This window comes from Artemia sp. Qi Xiang Cuo, chromosome 16, assembly GCF_049724085.1.
Source record: "Artemia sp. Qi Xiang Cuo chromosome 16, ASM4972408v1, whole genome shotgun sequence".
NCBI classification, from domain to species: Eukaryota; Metazoa; Arthropoda; class Branchiopoda; order Anostraca; family Artemiidae; genus Artemia; species Artemia sp. Qi Xiang Cuo.
The window spans coordinates 48,892,487-48,915,941 of NC_142809.1; the positions used below are offsets into that span (position 1 = coordinate 48,892,487).

Here is a 23,455-nt window from a genome sequence, read left to right on the forward strand (position 1 = left end):
TTTCGTACAGCTTACTATTGGAGATACGGTCAGTCAGTCAGGTACTTAAAACAATCTGTAGGCAATCTCTCTGGAAAACATCTAGCAAATCTTCATCCGTGTTTTGGAGTGCCCATGATTCAGAACCATACTTGATCACTGTCGTCGCTGTAACATCCAATATTCTAGTCTTGTTTTGCAGACTTATCTTCTTATTTTTCCCTACTTTTCAACTTTGAAAAAAAAACCGGGGTCCTTGGCTATTCTTCTTTTAACATCTTCACTGCACCCTTCGTCTTAGCTAATAGAAATACCCGACGGTAAATGAAGCTGACCACTTTATTAATCTTATCAGTACCCAAAATCACCTCTTCACCTTCATTTATTCATAGTCCATGTGACTCAGTCTTTTTGACATTCATTTTTCAAACCAATTCTTACATTCTGAACTCGCAAAACCTCTTAAGGCCTATTCATTTTGCTAACATTTTCATCTAGGATGCTTAAGTCGTCAGCAAAATCTAAGTCTTGGAGATTCGTACTTCCCCATTAGATTCCATGTTCTCCAACTGCCTTTGCTGTGCCTCTCAAACAACAAAGTCCATCAAGATGATCCGTATAAATGGGGATAGAACGCAACCCTGCTTAAATCTTGATTTAATTCGAAACCAGCTACTAACCTCATTTTCCACCTTAACCGCAGCAATATAATTCTCATACATAGCACTAATCACTTTAATGTATTTATCTGGTATACACTACAAGGATAGGACCTTGACTAGGGCTTCTCTATCAGCTGAATCAAACGCTTGCTCGTAATCTATAAAACTGAGGACTGATGGCGTTTGATGATTCAGGCACTTATCAATTATTAATCTAAGAGTCAAAATCTGGTCGACGCATTCTCTACCCTTCCTAAAACCAGACTGTTCCTCTCTTAAAACTTTACCTTCATTAACTCTAAGTCTAAAAATTATCATCATATTAAGTAATTTGCTTCCTAAAGAAACCAAACTAATGTCACTTTAAATTTGTCAAACACTCTTATCAGCTTTCTTATGGAGGGGTTTAAATAGTTTTCCAAAAATCGGTAGGTACTTCCCCTTTTTCAAAAATCATATTCATAATCTTTAATAACTTATCTCTAACCTCATAACAGAAATATTTAAAAAACTCATTTATCATACTATCAGTACCTGGGGCATTATTGTTTTTTAATCGTTTTAGTAGCCTACTGTCACTAATTCTTCCTCACAAAAACAAATTTTCCTTCACATCCAATATGTCACAAACTATTTCATTCTTTTCTGTTTCTTTTCCTGCAACTCTGTCACGGGTTAGTACATTCGTAAAATGTTCTGGCCATCTCTCTTTGTCTCATTTCTTCTCACTAACTGTGCCCCGTTCCTATCTTTAACTTGGATAAGTCCAGATTGACCATTCCCTCTCAGTGTATTAACATGCAAATACAGTATTTTGCTATTATTTGTGTGGCTGCATCTTTCAGATTTTCAGCAATTTTATCCATGGCCTCCACTTCACACCTGCTTAGTTCATATTTTATTCCTTTCTACACTTTTTTTTATATTCCTCTTATTTTCATATGATTTATCACTCAGATTGTCCTTTTACAGTCCCCTTCTCCTCTCTATTAAAAATAAAGTATTTTCTCTAATATTCCTAGCTGCGTTTCTAATTTTTTTTTTTTTTTTCCCTAAGACACCATCAGTGACTTCACAAACTCTTTTCCTAATTTATTCCATCGTCAAATTCTAAACTCTCCAGTTTAGTATTCAACTTTTCCTGGAAAGTTTCTCTCAAATTCTCATCCTGGAGTCTACCAACGTCGTAACTTTGCGGAAGATAACTATCTAAATTTCAGATTTAAATTAACCTTATACACTACCATATGTTGATTTTTATTTTTTAACATCAATAACAGCACTCCTTTTTACCCTAGTATCTTGTATCAGTCCTTCAGTCTGGTGGTCACATTAGTCACATGTTGAGGTCAATGGTTTTGAAATCAATGGTGCTGGTGCTGGGATTTGATGCTAAAGATGCATGTAGTCACATGTTGAAATCAATGGTGCTGTTGTTGGAAACCGGTGGTAAAGAGGCAAAAGCGATAGCAAAACAGTTTTGTGGCAAACTTTCTAGAAACTGGTGCCAACGATGCATGTGGTCACATGTTGAAATCAGTGGTGCTGGAAAATGGTGGTAAAGATGCATGTGATCACATGTTGAAATCAATGGTTCTGTTGATGGAAACCGGTGGTAAAGATACAAGTGGTCACATGTTGAGGTCAATGGTTTAGAAATCAATGGTGCTGGTGCTGGGAACTGGTGCTAAAGATGCATGTAGTCACATTTTGAAATCAATGGTGCTGCTGCTGGAAACCGGTGGTAAAGATGCAAGTGGTCACATGTTGAGGTCAATGGTTTAGAAATCAATGGTGCTGGTGCTGGGAACTGGTGCTAAAGATGCATGTAGTCACATTTTGAAATCAATGGTGCTGCTGTTGGAAACCGGTGGTAAAGAGGCACGTGGTCACATGTTGAAGTCAATGGTGCTGGTGCTGGAAACTGATACTAAAGATGCATATGGTCACATGTTGAAGTCTTTATCTATTTTCGGAAGGATTGATACCACTGGAAGATGCTCCGTATATCTCAGAGTCCATTAATGTACCGTTCTAATGTGACTGCCAGCTCTGTTTCTCTCTGTTTGGCGACAAATAACCCATCAATTTTAACGTCATGGCCAATTGATGACGAATCAAAACTCCTTATTATAACTGTTATACATTTTCACTTTTTCATAGCTTCGTTAATTTTATTGCTTCCGAAACGCTGCTCTCCGCCATCTCCCAAGTTAATTTTACATTTTTTTAATTGATTAAATAATCATATTAATCCGGTTAATTAATGTACTTGGTTTAATTGATTAATTAATCCTATTAATCCAGTTAGTTAATTTACTTAGTTTAATGTATTTACATGCTTCCAAGGACAACAACCCGATAAAGTCTATGACTTAGCCCATGGATCTATTATTACACTCTGATACCTGAGGAAGGTATATTATTGCTCCTAAAATTATTTAGGGCTCCTATGGACCATTTTTAGGAAGTTAAGTTCAAGAACAGTTGGGCCGCCCCTTTCAAGAAGAAGAAAAGTATTGGCCTACAATAGCGCTTATTTCGTTTTTTCAAGTGGGGGTGGGGGCATGACGACTGTAAAACACACGTTCTTGTGTATAATAGTTCCTAGGATACCTACTAAACAGTCTTTGGGAAATAACTTTTATTATTTTTATGTTGTTTTTTTTTTTTTTTTTTTATTTTTTTATTTATGTTTATTATTTGTTTTTTATGTATATATTTTTATGATTATTTATATGATAATATATATATATATTTTAGTTTAATCACTTTACAGATAGATATAGTAAGCTGCTAATGTACTTTCAGGATGGGTTGCCGTGACGCTTGGTGCAAGAAAAGAGGCGAAAATCCGGGTTGGGACTCCTGATGCTCGAGGAATTTACATGAGGAAGCCACCACTATTACCAAGAGCAGTTAATCTGCGCGGCAAAAAAATTAGAGCTTGTCCTGCTTATAGGGATCATAAGGTGGTTTTCAGTCACTGAATACGTCAAAGGAGTGACAGAAATTTGGCAACGCTGTACCTGAAAACACAAAATAAAAGGACTCTACGACCGTTCCTTGCTTCTATTCTAGTTAATTGTCATTAATATTTTCTTGAAAAAAGTGCTTTCTTATGTTTATTCACGCTATAGGAATTTGAGCTGTTATCAGCTTTTAGAAATTGTTATTTGACTCCTAATGCTTTGTGGTATCCAGCAATTTAACCAACTTTTATATTTGAAAGGAGTTAAAACCGATCTTTGGTTACTTCGTTGGCCTAGGCTACTGTTGTTAGGATTGAAGAAAAGCGATTACGCTTGTCATATATATATATATATATATATATATATATATATATATATATATATATATATATATATATATATATATATATATATATATATATATATATATATAGTGAGATGTGGTTTATTTCCTTGCTTCTTAGGGGAACACTGAAAACAAACCAACCGGAAATATTTTTATTTAAAGATCTTTTTGGTCTTTAAAAGATCCGATGTATATATATATATATATATATATATATATATATATATATATATATATATATATATATATATATATATATATATATATATATATATATATATATATATATATATATATATATATATATATATATATATATACACTTATATTACAAGTGTAATCGCGTATTTTCAACCCTAACAACAGTCGTCGGTCATTGGAGTTAAAACCAATCTTCGGTTGCTTCGTTATCCTAGCCTACTGTTGTTAGGATTGAAGAGAAGCGATTACGCTTGTCACACATATATATATATATATATATATATATATATATATATATATATATATATATATATATATATTCTGGAGATTTTTACTTAGTGAGATGTGGTTTATTTCCTTGCTTCTTAGGGGAACACTGAAAACAAACCAACCGGAAATATTTTTATTTAAAGATCTTTTTGGTTTCCATAAGAAAAATGGACAGATTTAGAAAAATGGTAAATTTTTTGCATGGAAAGTGTTGATACCTTCCTATTTCATCAACTTACAAACATGATACCACTGAACGTCGATATATGTGTTATCGTACCGGGCATCACGCCTTAGTAAAGAAATTTCACTAAATTATTTTTCTAGTGTCACTAAATAAAACAATATTTTTAATTTATTAAGAGTGTTGATTGTGAAAATTGGGCCATAAAATATAGAAGCTACTCTTTTGGCCTACTAAATAAGTTTGATTAATATTAGAGAAATTATTGCCTGAACAAATTATTATTTACCCTATACTTTCTGTTCGTATTTGTTGGAAAATTCAGAAAATGGAACTTCAAAACTGAATCAAGAATAAAATCAACACAAAATTTATGAATTTGTTTTTGATCGTATGTTTGATCGGTAAAAATCCTTATTTTTACAAACAACGGCTCGCAAAAACTCAAAAATTGAAATAAATCAAAAAATCAAAAGCACGTTTTTAGTGTTTCTTTCCTTGCTTAGAATTTTTGCTTGTAACTTAACATTTTTTGAGTTCCTATAGCCGATACTTGATAAATCTGTATAAATTAAATCAATTTTAATTTTTTCATTGTTTATTGTGGAAATTGTCCCATTTAACTTGTTATTAGAAGCTATCGCAGTGAGGTGTCTGTAAAACTTTTCCTCATTTATCTCTTTTGGCCTACTAAATAATTTAGATTAATATTAGAGAAATTATCGCCTGAACAAATGATTATTTACCCCAAAAATTGAAATAGATTAAAAAAAAAAATCATATTTTTACTCTTTCTTCTCTTGCATAAAATGTATGTTTGTAACTTAATATTTTTTTAGTTAATGCAGCCGAGCTGATTTTAGATATTTTGGAGCCTTTTGGAAGCCAAATGTATCCCCTCTTTTTATTTATTTTTCTTTTAACATCGCATCAAAGCGAATGAAGTCTATTCCCTCTATGCATTTATAAGGATATATTCTAAACATTAGCTTGATAAACTAAAATTAAAAGCAATCTGGTCGTTGGATTTTAAATAAATAACTGCGGTCAATGAAAGTATGTGGATAAGAGTCAGGCGTCTCCATCATGATAAGAATAAGACTTCTAAGGTTGCTAGATCACATAATGAGGTACCAGAACTAATAAGTCAGGTGCTAATATCAGCCTCATCTTTTTCATGGAAGAAAAAAAGAAGGACCAGATTAAATCCTAGCATAACATCGCTACAAAACATATCGAGCCACTTGAGGGACACCGCAGGCATACTCACAAGTAGGACATGGTCTGGCTAGAATTTGATCTACAAAACAATAAAGACAAAACCCAACGGAAGCACTTGGTGCTGGGCCTTCTTGATGCCAAGTTGAACATCGCGTGTCTTGTCTTAATCTAATCGGAATAAATTTCTTACAGGCACATTTTTATAACTCCATAGAAGTAGAAAACTTTAAATTACACTAGAAGGGTGCAATTGCGCCCTTCTAGTGCAATTTTAGCAAAATTTAGATTGCAAAAATTTTATCCAAAACTATATTATCATCTAGTAATGTCGCTTCAGGAACAGCAGCTACTCAACGCCAAGATGGGCCAAACTTACCTTAGTCTAATTCGAATAAATTTATTTTAGACACACCTGACTAACCCCATGGAAAAATATAGGTAAATAACGGTAAAGACTTTGACATCATAAAATTGAAGGTCAGACTCACAATTGTGTGTATTTTATAATAGGATATGTTGATTATCTAGTGACAAGGGAACCTCCGCTGTATAATTACAGCTATATCCGCAAGTGACCTCCGCTCGAGTATCCTCAGTGCAAAAAAAAACCTTAAAAATAACAATAATTAAATAAACAAAAATAAACCATAAAAAACGCCACTAAAATAAAAGTAAGACCCTTTCCAAGTAACGGTGAAAGGGAAACTGATTAACAAAAAAAAAAAAAAAATCAAACTATGAATGGCAACTGATTTTTCCAATGGCAAATAGTTTTGATTTCTTCATCAGTTACCCTTTCACGGTTGCTTGGAATGGGTCTTACTTTCACTTCAGTGTTGTTTTTTTTGCGGTTTTATTTTTATTTATTTTGGGGTTGATTTTTAAGGACCTTTTTTATTTTTGCATTGAGGTCTTGGCCAAAATGTTTGCACTATATTTTCATTTCACCGCCTGTAAATATCCTCATTTTTTCTTTTTTTCGAGTCTTCCCTTAACTTGTCATACTTAGCCAGTGTGGTGTCAGAAATTATTGTGTTCATTTTTCCTATCATAAAACTACAATAAAACTAAAATCAAATATATTTGGATTTTTTCCCATTAAATTTAATCAATTAAATCAAGTTAAATTTAATAACTAAATTTTCCGTAGACAGGAGAAACACTCACTTCAGGTAACCCTTGCATAACGTCAAATGACTCACTAGGCATTGACCAGAAGTTATTGACATTACCGATAATACAGGAAGATTGCATATAAAAAAGGAGCCACTCAGTAGTATAGCATAGAACAGCTCTATTCTACAAACTGACTGAAATAAATAAATTTTTCAAGTTTTTTTTATAAAGAAGCATGATAAGTGTGCACTATTTTTTTTTTTGTCCTGACAACAATAGCCTAGGTACATCCAGAAATAAGGGTCAGGGAAAGTTCAGAGGTTTAAATACCAGCACGGGCTGCAACAATTTTTGTTGTTACAGCCATTAAAAGATAACACATGATTATTTTCGCATCAGTGATTGGCTGGAAGTTACCGACATTTACGATTATATAGGTAGATTTAACTAAAAATAGAGTTACTCAGTAATATGGTATGGAAAGTTCTATGATATAAACTGATTAGAATAGAAAAGTCAATTTTGTATATTTCAGTCCGATCCAAGTGAAATATTTGGTCAAAGTGATCAAAGACTTGTAAGCCTAATTAAAGTTAAGCCACGACAGATAATGTCTGTGAAAGGCAAAACTGGCATAGTACTGAGTAGCTCTATTTTTAGTAAAATCTACCTATATAATCATAAAAGTTTCCCTTGCGGGAAGTATTTACGTTTCCCTTAAATCTATCCGTCTGACTCCTGTTTTTGGCCCATTGGGGCACGACCTACTTTTTGTTTGGCTCTAAATGGATAGTGGAAAAGAACTATCACTGCCAATCTGTCATCCTTGAGCCACTAAATGTGGTCTATTCATCTCAACCTTTCTCTCTTTTTAGCCGTAGAAAGTGGGATAGAACCACATTTTTCGTGGGATAGAGCCAGCCCCATGTTATTTGTTGCTTGATATACGGCCTGCCTAACGAGTACCATAAACTTTCCAAAAAGGTCGTATTCCTGCCCCGAATGTAGTTGAGGCCGAAATGCGATTATGTACACTAACATAACTAAAAATGGGATCCTTATCTTGGGGAACGGAATAAGAAGCTCGATAGAGCTTGCTGTGTCTAAAAGTGCAGCTTGCAAATGTCCGTACGATGACAAAAGAGGCCGTAAAAATACCCTATCTTTAAACTTATTCAAGCGATCCTTCGTTAGAGGGGTTTTCATTTAGCTGACCCCCCACTCAACTTAACCCCCTTTAATTCAATCCTGTTTCAGATCTACCCCATACAACTCAAAGAATATCTACCTCTGTTTAACTCAACTCCCATGTAACTACTGCTCATTCAACTCACCCTCTTTGGGTTTCATTCAACCCCATTTAACTCAACTCCTAATCAAGTCAACCCCAATTCTATTCATTTCCTGCAACAGGTTAGGTGAATGACTGATACGGTGTATGGGGTTGAGCTAAATTAGGATTGAATTGAATATATGTTGAGTTGAGGGGGGGGGGGATGAGTTGAATGAGGGTTGTGTTGCACAGACTTAGAGCTAAATGGGGGTTGAGCTGAACAAGGGTTGAGTTAAATGGGTGAAGTTGCATTCACACCCATTAAATTACCCCAGAACGACCTTGTTTTGCGTGACAACGCAATAAGAACGATATCTTTGTCTTGAAGAAAAGACAAAAACTTATTTATAGTATATAAATAATATGATAAATCCACAAAAAATATTCTAGAAAAAGATAAATTCAAAGACTTCATAAGATCTCTTTTCCGAATATGTTCACTTGCTTATACTGTCCCTTCATCATCTTCTTCTAAATTTGATAAAGTATTTAAAATATGATTATTAGGTGATGTGTTTGAAAGAGATGTCTCTACTGTTGCCTGTACGAGTGATATAGTTGACAGAACTTCTTGTGTCTGGGCAAGTTGATTTACAACAGGGGGTGGGGGTATAGCATAGAGGCTTGAGCAGGGGGAAGCTCGTTTTCTTCTTCGACATGTTCTTAACATGACCCGTCGAAAATTTGATGACATCAACCTGAAAACAGAAAGATAAATTTATGCTAAATTGTAAGAGGTCACTTATGTGAGTATAAATATTCAGTTCGCTTCTATTTTGGAACAGAGCTGAAAGGTCTCTTCGTTCTGCTGGCGAACATGTGCTTGAAATAAAAGTAAAAACAAATTTATATTTATGCACTGATAAAGATATGCTACTTTTATATTTTGTTACTAATTTGTACGCCGAATGAGGAAATTTATGTTTTATTACTACTTTGTAAAAGCCAAGCGAGTAAAAAAAAACATTCCTCAATCCATCAATATATCTTTATTCAATTTTGGGGTAATCTGCCAGCCTCTTTGATATTTTTCATAAATTTTCTGCTGACTGAAATTTCAGTTTCCTGAAGGTTGAAAGCCTTGAGCAGAAGAGACGTTCCAAAATATATTTTTTGTTGTTGACAAATCAGTTGATTTTAATTCTTCCTTGCTTTGCTTTAAATGATACACTTTGTGACTAACGGTTTTACTTTCCACAGCGAATAAAATTGAATTGTGGTTGTTTTGCGAAAGAGATTAAAAAACTGTCTTTCTTGTCACCAAGCGAAGCTCTGCCCTCTGGTACTAGCACCTAAAGTATGTAACTCATTCAATTGAGTTTATTATGCTTTAAAAATCTTTATTTTAATTTTTAGACATTAGCTTTTGTTGACAGTAACTTTTTTGTAGTTTTTTGGAGTTTCAAAGAAAATGATTTTTTTTTTCTTTTATAAACTGAATTTCTATTCCAGGAGACTCTACCATCTTGTATTTCTTGTTATTTAACTTTACGCTCATTCACAACTCAGGAAGCACAAGCAATATTGATCACGTCTTTTCAAACTTCACTATCCCCTCGCCTATACAGGTGGATTCAGAGCATACAGCAAGTGACCATCTCGGTCTCAAGTTCCGTGTTCCTTTTAGTCGCTCAGTGAAATCAAGAAATCGAGGTTACATAGAAAGACGCGAGTGGGAAAAGATTAATATTGATCTGTATCAGTCGACGTGTGACGAAATTTTGGGCAAAATAAAAGTTCCATTTCAGCTTCTGGTCAATGGGTGTGATGACAAAATCGCACTCAACACATATTTTGCTGAAATCACCCACGCGCTAAAAGTTGCTGAGTCTGCATCTGTACCTAGTGCAGTTATAAAGAAAGGTACTAGGAAAAGGGGATGGAGCAACCATCCTTACGTGAATCATGCTAAAAGGAGGTCTAAGATTTGGTACTCAGTGTGGTGCGAATCCGGCAAGCCTAGGTCAGGTACTGTTTTCAATCTCTTTCGTAAAACAAAAAGAGAATACAAAGCATGTGTGGATGAGCTTAAAGTGGAGGAAGCAGAAACTGCTTCGAAAGAGGCTATCCGCGACACGCAAAATATGTGGAAAAAGTTGTCAAGTAGAAGAGTCTAGCCAAAGTATTGTGCAACAGTACCTGAAGAACAGTGGTTAGAACATTATTCGAAGGTTTTCGGGTCAAAAAATATTCCTTTGGAAAAAGAATATGATGAATCGTTAAAATTACGTCTTGATTCGCTTCTGAAACAGAGAAATTATTTTGTGGTTTCTAAAAATAATGTTTCAAGGGCTGTTAGCCAGTTAAAGGGCAACAAGGCTCCCGGTCTTGATAGTGTTAGTGGTAATCATCTACGCAATGGTTCCCCGCTTTTGCTTCAGCATCTGCAACTACTCTTTCAGATGTGTATAGATAGTGCGACCGTTCCTAACTCGTTATGTACCAGGGTTGTTACAAATATCCTCAAGAAAGGAAAAAACGCGAATGAGTGTGGAGGCTATAGGCCTATTACTGTCTCAAGTACGCTGAGCAAAGTGTTGGAAAGATTGGTTCTTAGCATTGCATCGAAATGTGTTATAGACCACAGACAGTTTGGATTTCGAAAATATCTCAGCTGTGCTTTTGCCCATAGACTTCTAAAGCGTATTCTTGCTAAGGCTGAACTAATCGGGTTGTCCGTGTATGTATGTACTGTCGATATTTCTGTTGCATTTGACTCAGTCATCCAGTCTGCCGTCTTCCAGACTCTGCTTGATACTGGCGTGAACACCCATATATTAGCTATGCTATCCTATTGGTACTCTAATAGCTATATAAGAGTGAAACTCGGACTTGAAAGACTTAGTGCGCCATTTAAACTAAATAGAGGGCTTCGACAAGGCTCAGTTCTAAGTCCGATATTATTTAACACTTTGACTTCTAAGGTTACAAAACAAATCTCTGGTGGGCTTATCCTTGATCTTTGTGATCTGAGTCTAATAAGCTATGCCGATGATTTACTTATGTTGAGTTTTTCTCTGAGTCTATTGCAGGATAATTTAGATAAGCTTGTATCTGGCTATAGAGCTATTGGTCTGCAAGTTAAGGGTAAGAAAACTGAATTCCTGGTTTTCAACTCAACGAAACGGGATGCACCAGAACCAACTGTTTCAGTAGATAGCGCTACTATTGCACCGTCTTCGTCGCTTAAATACTTAGGTCTTTGTACGGTCGAGATAAAAAAGCAACTAGAATTCTTTGCCTTGACACCCTTATGTCAAACCTACGAATTAGCTATGCTAAACTGGCTCCCCTGAAGTATTCATACAATCGGCAAATTCTGGCGAGGCTATATAGAGCGGTGGCACTCCCACATATTCTTTACCTGTCCCCTGTATGGGAATGGTTTACGGAAAAAGAGCGACTAAAGGCTAGATCTGCGTTCTGCAAATATTTAAAATTTCTGTTACGAGTACCGCTGTTCGAGAGAAATACATTTCTCTTGGACAAGTATCTTATTCCAGAGCCTCGTGAAGTTGTGGTAACGCAGGAAACCAATGCTAGAAAAGGTGCACTGGAGCACCTTTATGATTTCCTTCCGTTGCACGTCATGTACGAGCTGTGAATGTATATAGTGTATATAATCTAATCGTTTATTTTTGATGTAATGTTTTTTTTGTTTTTCCCTTACTCCGCCATGTTTTTGTTTTATTGGTGGGCTAAAATAAACTATCTATCTATTTTATCATCTTGTTATACTATAATTAAATTTTTTTAATTTTGTGAAATATATTATTATAAAACTATAATAAATTTATCAAAAATTACAAATGTATTTATGTATATAATTTATTAATAAACAAAATAAATTGTCTATTTTTTATGTAATAGAAAATTTATATAAATTAATTATAATTAAATTATGAAATTTTATAAATAAAATTAATATCTTAGTAAATTATATACTTAATTTTTAATTTTAGACATTAGGTTTTGTTGACAGTAACTTTTTTGTAGTTTTTTTTTTTGTACTTTTTTGGAGTTTTGAAGAAACTTAATTTTCTCCTTCTTTTATAAACTGAATTTTTAAACCAGGAGCCTCAACCGTCTTGTTTATCTCGTATGCTGATGTCGAAGTTCGAGTAGTATTTCATTTTTCTATGCTAAAGTAGAGGATAAAAACTATTCAAAACATTATTGTTGTGAAGTGTAATGGCAGATTAAAAAAAAAAAAAAACTGAGGGATTTACATCCCTCATTGTTAACCTAAGGACAAGGCTGTACCCAGGATTTTTTTTCGGAGGGGGTTTTACTCGAAGATTTTTTCGGGGGGGGGGGCCTACACGGAAAAAAACATACACAATTTGTTTATATCCATTTTTGTTTCATTTTTACGAGTCAAAAAACATTCGGGAAAGGTTCAAATCCCCCCTCTGGGTACGGCCTTCCCTAAGGAAGCCTTATTGATTGGTTTCCTAGTTCCTTTTTTGTTCTTAAGATATAACAGAGTTTTATTTAAACTATTTTCAGAATTTATTTTTTAATTAGATTTCATAAGTTATGAAATATATCATAATAAAACTATAATAAATTAATAAAAAATTATATATATATTTATTTATGTAAATTTATATATGAATATAAATGTATATAGAATGAATTCGTTATAAATAAATTTTGAAATTTTATAAAATAAAATTAATATCTAAAATAAATTATATACTTTGTTGTCACTTGCTTAAAAAGCTGAGGAATAAGGTTTGTAATATCAAAATAATTTTGCTGTATCTTGGATACCTAAACAGCTTCATTATAATCTGGTCCTTAATAAAAGCAAAGAAAATTAAGACAAATTTTACAGTTCTTTCGCTTCAGTTACCCTAGCTGACTTTCCCTGTCTTTTCAAAAGCTATTAAGTATCTTGAAACTTAGTCTTTTGAAGTTATTACCAGGGGGTACTTACTTCACCCCTGGGTGAACATCTTGGAGTGTCAATTTTCTCCCGCGCGAGGCATACTTGGTTGTACTTGTTCCGCCATAGTAGGTATACTACGCAGTACTTGTAGGTACATTACCACCCCACTTCGTCACCTCACGCCATAGATGGGACATCTCAGCAACGCTTGGAACACACTACATGGTTACATGATTTTAGAAGTGGGTGACGCTTCGAGACCACGAGTAAAGTTTGAAATGTTTTTGTAATAGAGAGATATTTGATGCTTCTTTAGTCATTCTGGACCCAAAGTTCTGAACTCTTTATTTATCTCTGAGTGCGCTCAGGAAGGCATGAATCAATAATTGTAATTAATTATCTATTATGGATTATAATCCAAATACTGTATAATAAACAAATTTGCTCGTCCATTTGTGTTATAAGTATATAAAGAGCTAAAATGTTAGCCTCCTTTTGACTATTAATCTAAAAAAAATATACTTTTCCTTACGAAATCCAAGAGTGAAGTTGAAACTTAAAATGAAAAAAATGTATTACTTGAAAGATTGCACAAGATATATATAAAAAAAAACGATGATATAAATTAGTGAATTTTCTGATACATTCCAATAGGAAATACTGGAAAGTATTTCCAGCATTTCCAATAGGATTCCTCGTCACGAACCCTATATGTAGAATTCTAAAAACTAGCGATTTTATGAAAACACAAATCTACCCCAAAAACACTGGTCAGATATTTCCTAAGAAAGCCTTCAGAAAATAAAAGACTAATAAATTTAATTACCTAAAACCCGAGCAAGCTCAGTTTTCAGTGAAGTGCTGGTTTTTAGAATTCCAGATATCTTAAAAAAATTCCAGATCTTAGAATTTTTTAGGTTTAGAATTCCAGATCTTTAGGTTTAGAAGGCTTAGAATTCCAGATCTTAAAAAAAAATAATTATCTTAATGAAATGAAAATGAAAGAATTACGTTTTTTTTCAAGCATTTTTTTTCGAAAGAGTTTTTAATCTTTGACTTATTAAAAGGGCTGGGAGGAGAATATCATTAGGGGGTATTTTAAATCTCTGGGTGAGGTTTCTTGACCATGAAGATTATAATGGTACTCTTGTTATGCTTTTAAGCCTTTTCACTCCAGAAACGGCACCAAAAAAATGCCAATTTTAGTTTCATATTGCACTTTACGATGGAATTATTATGAGGAATTAATAAGAGGTAAATAGAGAGAAGTAGTAGGTTCTAAACGAGCCACTAAACATCTCTCTGCTTCCTTCTTGTAGGCAGCAAGCCCTGACACAAACTATAATTAGAAATACACACTGAGGTGCATGCTAACCATGTCAAAAATCCTTTTTTTTTTCAAGAGGTAGATGGAGGTCTAAATCTTCAGTTGCAAGATTTTAGAACATGAAAAATCAATGGGTTATCTGATAATTTGCTTCTCCGGCATTGTGTCCCTTTTTGGCCAAACATTTATGTTTTGTGGCACATATTGGCAGAATATGCCATTTTCCTGTGACACTGTCTATTTTGCTGCTTTAACGTGTCGTTATCTGCTGATGATTGATCACAAAACTTTGGAATCACTGCAGAATTCATCTCATCATCTCTACAGATGATCTATGAATCAACGCGGAACTTAGTGCGGGATTCATCCCATATTGTGAGGCTTGAGACAAATATTGTATAGCTGTTTTTCAAGCTGTAGAGCTCTGGCTAAAACATACCTTTAGTGTTTTAGTGCATCGGTTGTCCTGGAAATTATAATCCTCGGGATTTTTAACCTATTTGTGCAAATGTTGATGTTTTGTAGCACATAATGCCAGAGAACACCGTTCTGTTGTGGCACGATCTCTAAATAACCCAAAAAGTCTCATTTTTGGTGCCATATATTACCTACGGATGGTGAAAATTATTAATGCACGCATAGTCGAGTATCAACTTTAAAAGGGTTGACCTTTTTTTTTTTGAACAGGTCCCTAAAAATTTTTAGGACGCAACTGGTTTCAAGGTCTTTAAACAAATTTTTTCCTGAATCAAATATAAATTACTATTAAGGCAGTTTTTTTCAAAATATGCTTTATAACTTCTACTTTATAAAGGGGCTGCGTGGAGAGCATTCAAAAGGGGGATTAAAAATCTCTGGTCAAAGGTTTTTGACAATGTCGTTTTAAATGGTACGTTTTTCATGCTTATTAGCCTTTGCACTCCAGTAACGGCAACAGCAACTACCATTTTTGTTAGCCGCATGCTACTTTATTATGGCGTTTATCAAGCCAAATTAATAAAAAAAAAACGTAGATATGAACATTAGCTTCCAAAGGAGCTCTTGAACTGCTATCTATGATGTTCATGTGCCTTACTAGTGGCGTAGAAAAATCGGAGATACGTCAGTGCTACCCATGCAAATAAGTGCCTTACTTTATGGGCCTTACTAGTGGCGTGAAAAGGAGTCACTTCAGTGCTACCCATGCAAATAAGTTTTCCACGTTTTCCTGACTAGGAGACTTTAATCTCTGATGCCATTTTAGAGGGATTTGAGGCTCTTGATCATTCTCGTGCTCTTTTTTTAATTTCCCGCAAATTTGTTTTTCCAATAAACTTTTATTATTACGAATAACTAAATTAATAGTTACCATTCCTGAATCAGCCTTAAATGGCAATTTTTCATCACCAAACGAGTTTTGGCAATTTTCAAACTTTCGGTTACTATGGGCTTTGTCTCGCTCTTTGCTTATTTGCGGTTATAGCCGCAACCATGATTATGAGCACATAAGTGTTGAATTTACAGGATTGAGCAATTTTAGGGTGAAACGATAAGAATTAATTAATGATAATTTCCTTCTAGAACGCTGCCTTTGAAAATTTTTAAGTTTCCACTCTCCGCAAAATGACAAAAGCTTATTTAAGGCTCTCCAAGGTTGTTGTTCTTTGTTTGATGCACTCCCGGGTGGCTGCCCACCGTGCACGTCTCCTCGATTTTATCAAAGCCTTTCAGGGTGAAAGGTAGCTTTCTAAGGTAATAGTAGGTAAGCTAAATGCAGCAGCGCTTGATCTAGGGCATAAGTGACCCAGTTGCAAGACAATAATATATCATAGGGTGCTGAAGGCGTGTTTATTTTAAGATTGCTTACGCTAAAATTCTGATAAAAAATAGAAATGTATAAAAATAGCAATTATAGCATAATTAATTGAAATCCTAGTAATGGATAATTAATTAAACATTTTAATTCTGGTATTTTCATTGAGGAAACAGAAAAAGTAGCAAATTTGCCCAGTTAGTTTTAAAAAATACACCCCCTTCCCTTAAATTTTAATTGATTGATGCAAATACTTTGAAACCTTCTTTAGAACCTATTAAATTGGGCTTTTATAGTCAGTGAGTACTGCAAACAATTTCAGTACCTACAAAATAGGACAAAAAACGGCTCCAATCGTGTACTTATCACGGTAATATCTCTCGTAATTTCTCTATCAAAATATCGTGTAAACGATACCACATTAATGTAGAAGCAAGCAGATGCACAGAAGAGCGTTTTGTACACACCTTTGTAATCACAGGAATCAATAATCGTTGCGTTCTTGGTTTTCACTTACAGGATTTAAGCTTGGATTAAGTCAAAAAATAAAGTTAAAAATCATGAACTCAGAGAACTGCCGGTCTGAGGACTTTCGGAATCAGTCTTACTCCTGTGATTTGGCTTCCTGATCCTATTTTTGAACTTAAAATGACACTGTTGAACTTTGGGTTTCCGAGTAGACCAAAAAGAAGCATTTCCATATATATATGGATTTTATGATTATTTATTGTCTTTATTTATCTCGAGATTTAAATTTACTAAGATCTCATAGATTTATTGCGGAAAATCTCCATAAATTGATGTTTGAAGGTCGTATTAAAAGATATTTCTCATAAAATCTGACTCCATTATCAGAATCAATTTTGAATATGAACTTTATTTGGTGAATAGAAGCGGTGGAATTCTTATATATAGTAATGTGATTTTCTTATATATTTTAAGTTGATTCAATGGACCCCATCCCAATAGATTAATAAAATCTTTAAATGATTTAAATTCGAATTTTTGGGTCTAAACCTCAGACCGCACTCTTTGTAGGGGTTTTCAATTCTCCGCTACCCTTTTTGATACCACAATATGCCTAGCTTAGAATTAAAGTATATTCAAAAAGATGAAGAATAAAAAGAAAGAATATTAGGTTAATGGGAATTATTTTGGTTCGTTTCCTTTTATTGATTTGGTTGATTTTGGTAGCTGGGTCTCATTTTTTAGTAGTGTGAAGTGGATGGATTTGAATGCTCATGTAAATTGCAACAATTTATGTTACCTCAACAGGCTATGGCCTAGAGGAAAAGGGTTCAGTAATTTAAAGTGTTTACTTAAAAATTTTATTTTTTTTGTATGCTTATTGCTTATATGCTTATACGCTTATTGAATCTATTATTAATAAAACTGAATTGCATTGGTAGTTTTCTTACTCTTTATATCCCCTCCCCCTCTATTAGTATAACTAAGATCGCAACCAAGAATTAAAAAAAAGAGTTACTTACGTGTATATAACAGGATTTAAACACGAGTGAATAAATGGTAATAAGTATACTGTTACACGAACATAGTATACTGTTTTTGTATATGCTTCAAGTCCTGATTTGACAATAACATTGAATATCAGTCGTGGACCCCAGCAGAGTAGAAATAACGCAATGACAAGTATCAGCATTTTTATAACCTGGAAAATAAAATAAAATAAAAGAGTTTGAGACTAGTCGACCACGTCTTTACTTTTTCTATATTTCATCATACTGTGTATTTTCTTGTAAAATTACTACAAGTCTCAAAACTTCTTTGAAAGACTCCTCAGAGGAAAGAAAAACGAAACAATAAATTTTAGGTAAAATAAAAACCTAAAAAAATGCTAAAATGAAAAAAGAAGCTTTTCACTTTAATTAAATGACAAGTTGGAAAGAATTTCCTCATAAATTAATGATTTCAGGATGTGGGAGCGGTTGTCTTTCTTTAGAGAAATTGAATATAAGAGAACAAGTTTTCAACTGAAAGTAAAGAGCAACATTAAAGCTTAAAAAGGACAGAAATTACACGAGAGGGTTATCTTTTCCCTGACCTTCCCTCTTTACACTAGAATCACAAAGTTATTTAGAAGTAATCTTTATTCAAATTCAACGTCTCTTGTGTTTGAGCAGACTTTCCTAAAGAATCATCGCAAAGTCGAGTAAATAATCGTTTCCATACAAACTTCCTTTAACATTTCGAGGTAAGTAGTTTAGGTAGATCCAAGCAACTGAAATATTTTGAGCTGAAATTTAATATTTGGGGTGATTCCCGAAAGTGTCATCCATTTGTCTCTACCCATTTCTTTAAGTTATCGATAACACTTGTTGGGGAAGTGATTTCTCCTAGCTAATTGTATAAAAAAATATAAGAAATTAGGGGAACAATCGAAAAAATATCATGGTTTGCAAATTCTAGGCTTAGGACAAAAGTTGATCCCCCTGCAAATATGTCCGATGGTTCACTGGTTAGAAAGTCTTTGCTAAACCTCTGGTCCCAGTTTCTTGAAAGACCATCATAAAGAGACAACGCTTACGTAGAAAGTTAACGCAGTTTAGTTTCGTTTAGATTAACGTAGAAAGGACTATGTTAACTCAACAACCCAAATTTTCAAAACGTCTGAGAGCACAAAACAATTTGATAGAAGACAATTTTTTCACGCTTGGGAATATTTCCCCCCTCCCCTAGTTTCTGTACCTTCGCCACCACTCATTCTGAAATTAGGCACTATATAACGTTTGGAGCTAATTACGAAAAATTATTTCCTTCTAACGAGTTTGCCAAAATAATATTTGTGATCTGCCGTGGGATAAATTCCAAGTTTAGCGCATTAACAACCAGCAGGAAGAAAGGAAAATAAACTTTCAGAAAACGATTGTATTCCCTGAACTAAAGAAAACAAAGTGACCCAGTTTCGTTTATCCTATTGTTTGTCTAGTCAAAGTGGAATTTCCTTCTTCTTTTTCTGTAAAGGACTTCTTTCAAATCTTGATTTATTTCCTGATTTGCTCCAAAGCTATTGTTTGTCAAACGGAGTAAACGTGCCCCAAGTATCTTCAGTTGTTTGACTCTTAATTAGAGGACAACGTTCAAGAAGATGGATGGGCTTTTCTATGCCCGCAAGATTATGAATTCCTAAAATATATATCAACAAATTTGAAGTTTGTTACAAATGGGCTTGTTACAAAGGGGCTGAGAATCCTGTTTACAAAACTTGAGTGGGATAAGTGCTACAAGGTACTCTATAACCTTTTTGGGGCTACCCCTACTTCTACGCAGGATAAGAAAAGAGTCTTTGGCCGTTTCTTAACTAAGACACAAAAAGTGCCTTTTTGGAGGAGTGGGGGAATCATAAACTCCGCACAAGGACTTAAAACTATGGTGACATTAGGAGATTAAAGTTCATTTTTTATTTAGTACAAATCGTATACTGCAAGCCAGTATGTCCTCTGAGACTAAGAGGCTATATAAACACCCATTCAATAATTCCTAGAAATTCTACGTGATAAAACTTTGGCCTTTTTCCTTCTAAAATTGTTGTTTTGGGGACCAAAGTGTAAGAATTCGACCGTTTGTCCGTTTGCCATAATCGCTTTTATAACTTACAAAGAGCGCTAGGTTTTTAAATGTTTGTTCAGTTAAACCTTCTTTTAATAATCAACCAACATTAGTTTGATCTTATCATTCCCGGGGAAAAAGCAAGCATGCATGTGTGACCATCCTTGTCTGGAAATAAATATAAAAAAAAATCATATTTTTGAGATTGTGGTTTAGGGTTACCATACATGCTTAATTTTATTTTACAATTTTCATTCTGACAGCGCTCATTTTGGGGAGAGTTCAATCCCTTTTCTTAATTATGTAAATTTTCAGTTGAATAAATCTTTTGATGAGCACTTTGGAATTAATATGTTTTACATATCGTTTTCCACTTCGTTTTTATATTTTGATTTCAAGGACCACTCTTTATTTACAGTTTCAACTACTAACTGTTTGATCCCCAAGGCTCTCTTAAATTTTAGGGATAAATCCCTCCTTCAACCCTATTTTTCATCGCCAAGTTTAATATTCGTATAACAAAGCGCCAGGAATGATAACTGTTCCTGAAAAAGTGGCAGAAAAGAAGTATTTCGATATAAATCTTAGTTGGCTCCTGGTAGAACTGACTCACCATGGTGAATTTTCTATCTGAGCCGGGACGGATCCAAGGGGGGCTTAGTCCCAAAGATTTTCTGGCGTCCTCATTCCGTTTTTTTTTTAATCTGTATGTAATAGAAAGCATATTTGTTAGAAAGAATATTTGTTAGAAAGCATATTTGTATAGAAAGCCTATTTGTTAGAAGTCAGAGGAAGGATTATTCCAATACAAAGTTCAAGATCTAGTGTCGCTTAAGAGTGACAACACGGTTTTGATAACACTCCCCCTCCCCCTTCTTGCCCTAAACCAAAGCTTAGTATAAACCCTACATACTTCTAAAATGGTTTCTAATATTCACCATAGTTTATATCAAAAGATTTCTAAGCTTGTTCATTACATATTTAAGGCTATATTATTCTATTTACTTTCTTTTCCTTATTTACCGTTCTCTTAATAGGAAAACATCTCTTTCCAAAATATTTGGAATTATTATGGAATATTTCAATTGAGTATGTTGATCTTTTTCAAAATTAAATAAATATTATATTTCCCACTTTCTTAGCAACTATTCTCTTTCGTAACTTTCAATATTCAATTAAAAGAAACTGTTCCAAGGAATATTGCTAACACAAAAAATTCTATTGGTAAATCTCCCTATAACCAAACACCAAATTAAATTTGGAGCCTCAAGGCTCGTTTTTCCCCGAAGGGTTTTGGCAATATTCTGTGTCCCTTGTTTAATTTAGGAGAAGCAGCTTTAAAACTTGATATAAGGCGTTTATTTTGAAATTAAAAAAAAAATAATAATAAATAAGCGGATCTTACTAGGAGCATTTAAATTGGATTTAAAATTTTCCGATAGATGCCTCAGAGAAAAATCTAAATGCAATAATCAATTAATTTTCTAATTTTGTAAAATATATTCAACTAACCCAAATAGTCAAATTCCGAAGATCCTTCTCAATCAGAGGCAGCAATACAGAGTTACCTAAGTAAAGTTCCAAAGCCTGCAATGGTTTTATTTTTATTTAACATTTGCTTTTCCCCGGTCCCTTTGTATTGAAGGGTTATAGAAAATTCGAAAAGGGTTTAGTCAATTGGGAACCAAAAATTTTGGGGCTCTTTTTAAGAGTCAAAACGGTTATGAGGCACCATCTCTCCTCCCGTACCCGTTTTTTCTACCCGGTCCCTTCGTAACCCCCCAAGGACATTTGGTCAAAATTTTAGACAACTGCTTGTTTGAAATAGTCAGAAGGCCAATAGACATGTCTCAGAGATGGCACGACTCCCACAGCCCCTGAGGTAAGAACCGTATTTGTATACAGTTTTTAAATTGCAATTTTTTTTTACACACAAGTTTTAAATTGTAAAATAAGGGTTCTCTTGATATTGGGCTTCCAAGTTTCAGGGATTGCTCTTTGGGTAAAAAGTATCAAACATTTTGTTGTGCGAGGCAGGCCGGATTGGGCCCGGGAACGGAGCAAAAATTTCTCACCTCGTTAATTTGAAACTTACAGTCGTAGGTTCTTGGTACCAGATGGGCCTATTTCACAAAATTATTATCCCAGGAAAAGATCCCTCTTCAACAGAGGATTAAAAAGGAACAAAAACTAACCTACAGACTATAGTGTGTGCAGACTGGACCTACGGAACGATAACAAGGATAATTATTTTGGAAGAAAAAAAGAGTTAAACTGATATTTAAAACGAAAAAATTGTTTTTTTTTTAGCCCGATCTGCTTTAAAATTTCTGGTCATGAGACACCTCAGACACCTCATGGTGTCTGACACCTCAGACACCTCATGGTGTCTGACACCTCAGACACCTCAATAAAAAATTTAGACACCTCAATTAAAATTTCCAGACAAAGAGAACTTCAATTGAGACACAATTTTATTGAAGCAAACCTCGTTATATTGATTTTTTTTTTTAATTTTTTTTAAGAAGTGACCTTAGCATGCATTGATTTAAATATTCAAATTATTTTATTTTTAAAAATTATTTTAATCAAAAGCTAAGATGCTACATTCAGCCCAATAGAAGTCCGTAAAATAAATTGGTTATTAGCCCATATGAATGGTAATCCCCTTCCCATTCATTTGAAATTATATAGTAAAAACTAATATTAAAAATCTATAGCACGATAGCAGATGGAATATCCAAATTTTGTCCGAATTTACATTACAATCCAAAATTTTAATTCTGAAATAGAAGAGCTGAAAGAAATGGAAATATTATTAGTATCAGACAATGAAAAAACTACATCAAGTGAAAACTGAACTAAAATTAATTAAAAAAAAACTTAGCAGACAATTTTTTTTCAAAAAAAGTTAAGAGAGATGTTAAAAGGCAAGGGGAGCAGAAACAATGACATACAATAATTGAAAACTAAAAGGAACAGATGTAACTATCAATGCTTAAATAAAACTCGAAATGAATAATCAAATCAGGGTTATAGCAACAGCTGCAACCTAGCAAAGAGCGAACAACAGCCCATAGCTATTGAAAGTCTAAAAATAGACTTTGAAAAAAAAATGACCAGTCTAAAACTTCTTAATTTAAGTGGAATTCAGGGATGATAGCTAGTATAAACTACGGTACTTGTTAATTAGGCGAAACACACCCAAGAAGTGAAGTTAGCTTAATCCTAATGAAATTTAACCTTCATATAACCTTTAGTTTGTGTAATAATATAATTTGAGCTATATATTTTCACACTAGGGGGGGGATGGGGATAAAGTATTTTAACAGTACCCCTAACCCAATTTTACCCCTCCCCTCTAATATGCAAACATATAACCCAAATTATACAGATCCAATGCGTTCTGTCACACGTCATTTGTCTTTGTCGCTATGAAACCGGTTTTGTCAAATCTTACATTCAGAAAATTTCTCGACAGTGTTTCACTTAATTAGCAAGTACCTAAACCACTACTACTGCTACTAATAAATAACTACGGCAGACCAACACAGTACATTTTTCTCCTTCACTGCAATCTATTCAATGCTT

At 34.0% G+C, this 23,455-nt stretch overlaps 2 protein-coding genes across 5 annotated transcripts in view; one reads left to right on the plus strand and one right to left on the minus strand.

Moving 5' to 3' along the window:
* Nucleotides 1-3,770, plus strand: part of LOC148943039 (nitric oxide-associated protein 1-like) — a 113,855-nt gene extending 110,085 nt beyond the window's left edge. For 3 of the 4 annotated variants that reach the window (XM_089102001.1, XM_089102002.1, XM_089102003.1), the window contains one exon: nt 3,453-3,769. In XM_089102001.1, coding sequence (XP_088958127.1) covers nt 3,453-3,631 — 179 coding nt within the window. In that variant the 3' untranslated portion in view covers nt 3,632-3,769. Of the gene's footprint in view, nt 1-3,452 lie in introns of all 4 variants that reach the window. The other variant, XM_089102004.1, reaches the window with a different exon arrangement.
* Nucleotides 3,771-8,671: 4,901 nt separating this feature from the next.
* The window catches only part of LOC148943040 (uncharacterized), a 187,234-nt gene continuing 172,450 nt past the window's right edge, over nt 8,672-23,455 (minus strand). Inside the window, exons 4-5 of the mRNA XM_089102541.1 lie at nt 17,788-17,966; nt 8,672-8,982 (exon numbers count right to left, since the gene is read on the minus strand). Coding sequence (XP_088958667.1) covers nt 8,730-8,982; nt 17,788-17,966 — 432 coding nt within the window. The 3' untranslated portion in view covers nt 8,672-8,729. The remainder of the gene's footprint in view (nt 8,983-17,787; nt 17,967-23,455) is intronic.